Source organism: Mercenaria mercenaria, chromosome 14 (genome assembly GCF_021730395.1).
Source record: "Mercenaria mercenaria strain notata chromosome 14, MADL_Memer_1, whole genome shotgun sequence".
Taxonomy (NCBI): Eukaryota; Metazoa; Mollusca; class Bivalvia; order Venerida; family Veneridae; genus Mercenaria; species Mercenaria mercenaria.
Window position 1 is genome coordinate 48,540,526 of NC_069374.1, and position 9,707 is coordinate 48,550,232.

The following is a 9,707-nucleotide window of genomic DNA, read 5'->3' on the forward strand; positions in this document are numbered from 1 at the left end:
GACTAAACCTGCTTTTTTATCGTTCCAAAATTGTTCTGCTTCTTGAGAAAAGCACACTTAACAGAAACGTAAATTTTGCTCATTTGTTCCTTTCGCTCAATGTATTCTATCATGTTATTTGTTTATCTAGTATATATTAAATTGTCACTGTAACTAGTATTTCATGACTAGTCTAGTCTGTTATATTTAATTGGCACCCAGTTAAGCTCAGAATACATAAATATGTTTTGTTTTTGTAATTCAAGTCTCAAAATTGATGATAAAACGTATTTTCATATTTTCTATCTAAAAATCGTTTGTATACGTCTGTAAAAACTTACCACTTAACTGTTAAATTTTCGCTGTTTACTATTATAACGGCAGACTTGCTAAAGGAGTATATTTGTTAATACATTGTATATTTATCACATTTAATTTGCTTTTCAGTATCACCGCAGTTTCTAAAGAGTGTTATTAATTAAGAATATTATGTTCCATGAGGTAAATTTCCATCTAATGGAGAAACGTTTACAATTATACTAAAAATGAAATTAACTCGAGTATGCCTTTACTAAATAAAGAAAGCCATTATTCTAATAAAATGCAGAGGTATCCAAATCGTTATTTTTATCTTAGAACATCATTTGAGTAAATATGGTATTTTATATAGCTAAATACAAAGAACTTAAACGCATTTACAAACAAAGAAACCAATACGTCATCTCAAAAAGTAACGTTTATAATAAGAGTTTTGCGTTTATCGTCAACACAAAATGAAAGACTCTACCTTTATATACATTGTATGGCGGCTTCTCCTGTATTCCCAAATATTTTAATACAACTTGTATCTTCATCTTTAACATCGAATCTTTGAATATGTGCTATATGGAAGTCTATACAAATACCATCCACGCGGAATTACCATTTATAGCAGATTAAGACTTGTTCAGCAGAATAAAAAAAGAAAATAAAAGAAAAAAGAAAAAAAAAAGAATATAAATTAGATACTCCACTGGACGTGTATACATATTTTGACTTATCTTGTAAATCAACACTTGCGAGTCTTATCATCTAGCAGAATTTTAAACGCAATAATTTAAGATTTAACAAGAAGAAAAAGTCACATTTTATCATACAACGAACTAGTAAGGACGGCTGTGATGCTGGTGAAACTTTAATCAAATCTTGGTGGACACGCCTTAATCACTAGACAGCGGCCTCCTATAAATCTTCTTATCATGAAGTCATTTTAGTACTTCTTAAACGTATGAAGTTTACACTCTAGTTCATTGGTTACTTATCTTTATAAATGTTAAAAGTCTGTGCCCTATTTAGTATGTTATCTTTATACAAAGCAAATGTAAATGAGTGAATGAAATCATGCTTTATTTATTGTTTGAACATATCAGAATCTTTATGATTTTGTTGAATGGATTTATCGTTTCGGTTGAGACAACAGATAACAATGAAACAAGTGTCATAGATCTACGACTCACGTATGTCAAAGTTCCCGAAGCGAGAACGTATTATGTCTGCCAACAATTTGAGGTAATACTTCCCTCGTGATTTCATTTTCTGAAACCTTTCTTATATCGTAAACCTTTTTATTTTATTTACATGTTTAATAATCTCTCACAGAAACATAAGTCTTTACATGTTGCTTGCAGCGTTTCTCCCGCTTAAGCTGGTGCGTAAAGGGGCTGTAAATTCCATTATCTCTCATGAACAAACTCGGTCAAAACGAATGTGTTGTTATTTTGCTTGATCGCGTTCTGTTTCAGAAGGATCATCTTATCGAAAGTATCCGTCTATACTAAATTACGAAATGCCATCAATTATATACTGCGTATACATATTGCAATAGCTTATGGGGAAAATAACATGTAGTCAACTTTAAACAATACATAACGATGTACATTGCTTTCAGATGTGATCTGTGACCGAGTGGCTAAGATCGATACTTTGAACTACTTTTCCATCCTCACCCTAGGTGCTAGGCCTCACTAGGAGGTGTACAATTCTATCATGTAACTGGCTTATGGATTTTCTCAGGCATCTGCCTGTGCCTGAAGTAATGCCTGAATTGACGTATGGATTCCTCTTCTGAAGTCAAAAACTGAAACGTTGCACTATAAATGGAATGTCTGTATGATATACCAGAAACATTACTGCATATGCAGAATTAAATTCATCAGTTGAATTAAGCTTAATTGCAAACAACTGTACTACATTGTAATTGATACTACTAGATATTATAAATTATATCTATTCTTTACACCTGTTCAAGTTAGGTTAAAGATGACAAGCCATACCACGTGACAAGATTTGAACCAATCATAAACAACACAGAAATCATTCATCATATGCTTGTGTTTGGATGTGAATTTGAAATGGATGAAAAGGTACAAAAAACATACAATTTCTTCAGTAAAGAAACACTTTTCCTTCCTTCAGATAAGAGAAACATATGTTTGTATCAGTGTACGTCCGTTACAACCAGATGCATCATTTCAACGAGGAGTAAAGCCACAAATAAAACCAAAAATAAAAATGTATATGATGCATTTTTTATTGTTAACACTATAACAGTTTATCCATTTGTCGAACAACTTGAAAAATAGTAATGACTGAGTAAAGATTTATCTTCATCTGTATCAAAATATATTTAACATACATACCGCATCATTCATCATTTATACTTTTACAAGTTGATGTGATGTTCTATAACAGTGAAAGACGTATTTTTTATTTGTCGATGTAAAATCATCAGATATATTTCAGTTTATAATTTAATAATGCCCCGGAAAGGTTACAAAAACTTCTCCAGTACATTCTTACAATTATAATATGAAAAGCACTTTTTATAGATGAAGGAAAAACACCGTATATCTTTATGGTACCCTGATATACGAGTATTTAGTTAGAATGAAAACAGTTGTTAAGTTTTTTCTATATTCACTCCTTTAATTAATAAAGATTCAAACCTTTACCCCAAAGTGATAAATTGCAGGGACCCCATCCATGCGACTCTCTAGATTACAGGTGTCATACCTGGCTTGGGAAATGGGACGTTGGAATGGATGATCTCATAATGCCGGAAAATGGGGGTGTCAGGATTGGTAAAGGTTCCTTTAAATATCTCCTCCTTCAGATACACTGGAATAATGAAGGCGCTTCAAAAGATGAAACAGGTAATTATCGTACATAGAACTTAGCTAGATCGTAGGTTTTGAAATTTCTCCATTGAAATAAGGGCGGCTATTTTTGCAAGCAACTTATTTGTTTAAATGTGTATGTTACGTACGTTTTCGTAACAAAATTGATATTTTTCCTAAGAAAACTTATGTTCATTAGAGATGTACAGTAACTCTTTTCTTCGGTTATACATAAACTTGTTAGTGAAACACTTTTCATACAAAATGTTTCTACCGTTTTTCTTTTAACTCATTTTCTAGACTGTTCTGGAATGCGCTTGCATGCCACATCTAATCTACGACCATACGATGTTGGAAATGTGCAAATTGGTCAAAACACTATCGACATCCCTGGGGAGGCAAGTGATGTCCTCATCTCCGGAACATGTTCCAGTAAATGTACCGGCTTAATGCTGCCGAGACCAATTTATATTACAGACGTTTATTTGCATATGCATGGACTTGGTAAGGCCAGGATAAAAAAAAAATGGTTGATTTTTAGTGACCATACCTTACGTTGATATTGTTGCCTTTTATATGCTTTTATCACTTTTTACTACTTCTTCATGCTTAAATTTGTATAACAAAAACTGACATGTTATCTTATGTCTAGAATAAAATAAAGCATGTAACAGAAAGTTTGAAATCTTTAAAACATGCAAATGAGACTCTAAATGCAATGAAACATCACAAAATGAAACAAACTGCTTATGTCACTGCACTATATTTTTCATCAACAAAATTTGTCTACTTTACTTTTATCAGGCTATACAGAGGTATTGACATTCTTCGTGGTTGAGGCAATTTGATAAATTCAGTTTGTACAAAAAGAAGCTGATACAATGTTGAAGGGTTTACCTCCAGCTTAATTTCATTTTTTGATACTAGTATGTGTACATGAAATAATGAATTAAAGTGACTCTTTGTGAATCTAGTCTATTTGAAAACAGAATGTATTCTTGGAAGATCTTTGTTGGGCCCAGAACATAGGTTATATCAAGACTTTCAAAGCCTTTAATGGTGGTAAGACCCCATGTTTCCCATCGGGCATTATATCAGACATGGACGGGAACATTGGTAGAACCAAGATAGAGTTTTAGCTTCAGTATAAATTTGATAATTTAAAATAAATTTTATCACTTGCTTTAAAGTTGTATATAATATAAGTGAAAACTTTTGAAATATTACTTTCCCTTGCCTATTTTGTTTGCAACTTTATAAATTCAGAAGCTACAGGCAATTTTAAGACTTGTATTTTGGTTCTAACTGTTGCGATATCCCGATATCTGCTCCTTCTGAAAATGGAAATTATGTTTCCATGGCAAGCGATCATTAATTTGAAGACCATCGCGAATCTCAGTCACGTGTGGTTTCACAATACAAATACCTTGAAAAAGTGTCAGTGTCAATTCCTCTCTATTTTGATACTAGTTTTACTACTTTATCACCCAAACTGACTGAGATTTTGTAGATTAATCGCCTATATGATTGCTAATGATTTAAAAACAATAATTGATCGGTTTTAAGGGAAACAATAAAACCATACAAAGTTCTAGGAGGTGTTTTGTATTGGGACACTTGGTTAATGTTCACTGTTCTTAGTCTAACAAAGGCAGTTGGTACCTATGAACAATTGTCTACAAGGTTAATGGCCCAGACCTAAAATAGATATAAACACATATTCAATATACAGTTTATTCAAAATCTTGCCTTCTGAAATGTAACCATTTATGTCCACAAATATTAAAGCAAGTGTACTTCATTTGCATGAGATAGCGGCAAAAGTCTTAATAAAGATATTTTTAAAACATATATGAGCCGCGCCACGAAAAAACCAACATAGTGGTTTTGCGAACAGTATGGATCCAGACCAGCCTGCGCATCCGCGCAGTCTGGTCAGGATCCATGCTGTTCACTAACAGTTTCTCTATTTCCAATAGGCTTTGAAAGCGAACAGCATGGATCCTGACCAGACTGCGCGGATCCATGCTGGTCGCAAAGCCACTATGTTGGTTTTCTCATGGCGCGGCTCATATGTAGTAAAATTGAAACAAAATGTCATAAACTTCTCCCTATAATATAGTTCACTTAAGCATGATATTCTTTAATGTATCATAGTATGACTGTCTATCAGAGGAATAAATGTAGATATACTCAATTTCATCTAACTGTCGCTGTGCGGCACTCATTCTATTGAAATACTACTTTTTAACAAATAATTACCAAAATATGAGGTATTATAACAGAAGTCACACCCTAAACAATGACATTGTTAACATTGGATGAAATGTGTATGACATTCATTGCAGGTACTCGATCAGCATTAGAGGTTCATAGAGACAGGGAGGTCAATGAAAGAATAGCTTACGAAGACAACTACAATTATAGGAAGCCGATTTGGCACAATCTTAACCCGCCTGTTATTATAAATCCGGGTAAATGTTTAGTTCACAATTGATTTATTTGTGTTCATATTAATCGGATAACAATTTTTCGGTGATTAATCAACCTGTAATTACCTCTTGGTGACAGGTACTTGTTTTGTGTGTTTACATTTTCTCCAGCCGTATGTGCTGTTTTATTTATGCAGTAATGATTTTAAAAAAATACTAGTTTTATAAAAACAAATGATCTTGGATTTTGCATAAAATGTTCTAACTCCTATATGTAAATACTACAGTGAAATTCCTGTTATATGTAAGAATATGAATAGATACTTTAATCCTTAACAAAGATTATCTCACTGAAAATTATTTTAGAATCATTACAAATATAATTGTGAATAATATTTCACACATGGAACATTGTTTGTGTATATACATTCTACTGTAATTTATAGCTATCTTCTGTATTTCTGACCTGATGTACGTATTGGTTTCAGGTGAACCAATAGAAATTAAATGCTGGTTTGACAGTGAAAAAGGAATGCGATATAGAAACAAGACAACAAGTTTTGGCCAGGGCACCCAAGTAACACTTACTTTTGTAGAATGCCATTTTTAGTTAATACGTAGTATTCGTATTATTTTGGGAGGTTTTTTGAAGTATTACTTAACCCTTAGCCTGCTAAATTTCTAAAATGGACTGGTCCATCATTCCATATGGGCAATATCATTTATTATTCGAAGGGATTTTCACTGAAAATTTACTGACTGAATAGCGAACAGTGCAGACCATGATCAGACTGCACGGATGTGCAGGCTGATCTTGGTCTGCACTGCTCGCAAAGGCAGAATCACTTGCCGCCAGCAGGCTAAAGGTTAATATATAAAACATGGATGTCTTTAATTTTTTGTCAATAAACTGATAAAATGCAATGCGTAACTTTTAGTGGATAAAATTTTAATGTTTTCTGATATCTCTTTTACATAATGGTAACACATTTTTCTATCAAATTATGCAAGAGCTTTAAGAATGGTTCTTGGAATAAGATAACCAGGAATGGGCCTTGCATCATACATGTAAGCTTCCTAATTGTATATACCAATTTCTTCAAATTACTCCATGTAGGAAATAAATGTCATTCGATTGTCTGTGTTTCTGTCTTGTGGCTCAGTATATCTGGGTGCTAGCAGACAAATTTTATTGGCATTAGCTGTGATGGGTGTTACAAATATGCAACAACAGGAGAAACGTTTGTCTACTAAGTTATAACTCGATTACAAAGAAGACGCTTTTGTGACCATACAACGTTCTAGGTGACATGTAAACACATAATGCCAATAAAACGGTATATCATGAGTCACATTTTGTGAAAAATGCCATTAAAGTGAATCATTTTATTTATAAACTGAATAACATGTATCTCATTTCAGGCTGAGATGTGTTATGCCTTCATCAGATATTACCCAAGAATTCTTGGCTTTGACCAGTGTCTTCAGAAGGGCAACAAAAGTTTGAACTGTTAGTTGATTATTTCACCTTATTTGTCACCTGAGTTAAACAAATGCGTTTCGAGACAAGTGCCATAATGTGTATTATTATTTGTCTATTCCATAAACATGGCTCGAAAATATGCTAGGTTCTAAAATTGTTCTCCAAATTCAACCAGGGCAAATAATCTCAAAGGGTAACGTAAGTCTTTGCAAGGTCAAATTCTATAAGAAAATTAAAATGAAATTTACAGTGTCATTCTAGGCTAAGATCGTCCTCCTGTCTAATCTTATTTAAATTAATGGAATTTAGTTAATTTATAAGGACATTGGGTTACACTCGAATATAAATCGAGATATTCCTTTTAAGTTATAATATGTATATACTTGTTATGTCCAGAATGGTAATTTTAGTTTTTTTTTGGCATTCCTGTCATCAAAGGAGATGTTGGGACAATGCTTAAACAGCCCTGAAAGCAAGTTAAAAGTTTGCATGTGGAGCAAATAAAATTCTTTCAATGCCTATTCAGTTCAAATTTTATCAAGTACCTCAACATAATTACGTCAAAATGATCTTCTATCAAATAACAAAACAAAAACGCCACTACATTTTATACATATGATTTCTACCAAAAGGATACAAATAGGATAGTAAATTGCTGTTATATCTTAGTATGAATCCTGACAAGACATCGTAACTTCAAAGAAATGCCACAGAAATTATGTTACACTGCATAGATTAGCGTTTTACTTATCTGTTACTTTTTGTGGGTTCGAAACGTTTTACAATTTCTTTGAGCGCATCGAAATGTTTGAATTACACAATATTGTATTTCCAAATATGCATTTAACTAATGTCTCAATTTGAACATCTCCTTCCTCAAGACCTTAAAGACATTTATGTTTGTTATTTTTCTTCTTAAAAACATTCAAAATACATTTATTAAATTACATATACATTTAGGTTAGTTAGTATTACAAAATGTATATCAAACTTTAGAAATTATTTATTGATGTAAAAACATTATCCTGCATATATTGTAAAAGCAGAAAATTTCGCAAAGGTTTAATTTTTGTTATATTCGTGAGCTCCTACATCTCGCGAAAATTAATTCTCGCGTAAATGTTCATAAGTATAATTCAAATTCAAGTAGGATACTTTTTTACAATTTCGCGAATATTAAACCTCGAGAACATACTCAAAATCTCAAATTCGTGAAATTTTGACCCAGCGAAAATATATTCTTTTACAGGAAGGAAATGTATTTTCTGAAAACGGCCAAATAGCATTTTTGAGAATACAGAGCTGTGTAGCTTGATTCGATACTAAAAAAGGTTACATATCACGCCAAGTATTAGATGTTTAAATTCAAAAAATTATCTTGACTTTAATGAATTTCTTAGAATTGGTTGTAAATTTCAGCAATTCATCAGATTATTTAGTGTATTTTACTTTTCAAATTGTTTAGAATTCGGTACGTTTAAAAATATATGAATAGGTATAGGTTGATTGTATTAAACTTTAACAACATTTTGCGCTTATGGTATGCTTAATTTCAAAACAGAAATTTTGAATGTTAAAAAGAACATGTTGCACTGAGCTTACGCTGTTTGAAACGGTCTAGGATATTGGCAAAAAAACGGCAAGACATATTGAAAGGGAGAGAACAGCGACGGCTCGGGGTTTAGCAGAAATATGTTTGTTACTCCACCTAGAGCAATATATTTAATATTGGTAGTTTTGAAAACAGTTATAATTATTCAAAAAGTGATCACACATTGATTCGAAGACTTTTTTTCAAAATTTAATGATCTTGTGAGAATTTTAATGATTGTTCTTCTACACGAAATTATATCGTTAGTTTTTATTAGGGCCATACAAATAATGTCATATTTATGAGCTTTGGAACGACAGAAATAGTCAGCTTCACCATAAAATCAAATTTTAATGTTCAGAACCACTTTTCATTTTCAAATCTGCTTTTTAACAGATCCTACTCATTTTTTATTTCACCGCAGTTAAGTACCTTGTAGGTGCATGCATGTCTTTTTAGTTATTTAAAAGGGTTGATCCAAAGCATTTCCACATTTTTGTCTCTAGGCATTACCAAAATCTACAATTGTTCAGCAAAATGTAATCTGCTTTTAGAACACTAAAGTTATAGCAACAGGCGACAGGAAGACATTACTGTTCGTTATTATAATATCATATATAATTTGCGCATTATTTTAATATTGACTGATGAAAGCCTTCTAGTCTTTGTTGTTGTTTTTTTCTGTTAGTAAAACAAGCATTATTGTAGCGTGTGGCGCAATGACGTGGCGGTATACTTTACATTTCTATGTATTGAAAATGATATTTACGCATGTTATAACGATACAACGATAAATTATTGCACTATGGTCGTAGTTTCATTATTCTTAGACCAACCCTCTTGTTTAATTATTATTAGTAAAATAATCATAACAATACCACAGTTAAAGGGATGGACATAATTGTTTAGATATTCAGTGTTTGTGTGAACCATATATAAAAGGGCAAGAAAAGCCTAACAATATGTTTATTTTATGTGGAAAACCATTTCCTATCCTTTCATAATGCTGAAATAATAAGTGTTTATGACGTCATTTACAACTGAAAAAAATCGTATTTAACAAATTA

General features: G+C 32.1%; 1 protein-coding gene across 1 annotated transcript; it reads left to right on the forward strand.

The window, feature by feature from the left end:
- Positions 1–1,178: 1,178 nt before the first annotated feature.
- On the forward strand, positions 1,179–8,382 carry LOC123528234 (DBH-like monooxygenase protein 2 homolog). Its single transcript, XM_045307962.2, has 7 exons — positions 1,179–1,527; positions 2,271–2,381; positions 2,990–3,170; positions 3,435–3,638; positions 5,483–5,608; positions 6,055–6,143; positions 6,989–8,382. Exons 1-7 carry the CDS (start codon positions 1,360–1,362, stop codon positions 7,079–7,081), a joined length of 972 nt encoding a protein of 323 aa, XP_045163897.2. The 5' UTR covers positions 1,179–1,359; the 3' UTR covers positions 7,082–8,382.
- The last annotated feature ends 1,325 nt before the right edge of the window (positions 8,383–9,707 follow it).

What these genes read in the sequence shown, in the direction of transcription:
- LOC123528234 (XM_045307962.2), top strand. Translation starts at nt 1,360, where the DNA reads ATGCTTTATTTATTGTTTGAACATATCAGAATCTTTATGATTTTGTTG. An exon ending in TTTGCATATGCATGGACTTG is followed by an intron (nt 3,639 to 5,482) that starts GTAAGGCCAGGA and finishes CATTCATTGCAG; the next exon opens with GTACTCGATCAGCATTAGAG. An exon ending in GTTTTGGCCAGGGCACCCAA is followed by an intron (nt 6,144 to 6,988) that starts GTAACACTTACT and finishes ATCTCATTTCAG; the next exon opens with GCTGAGATGTGTTATGCCTT.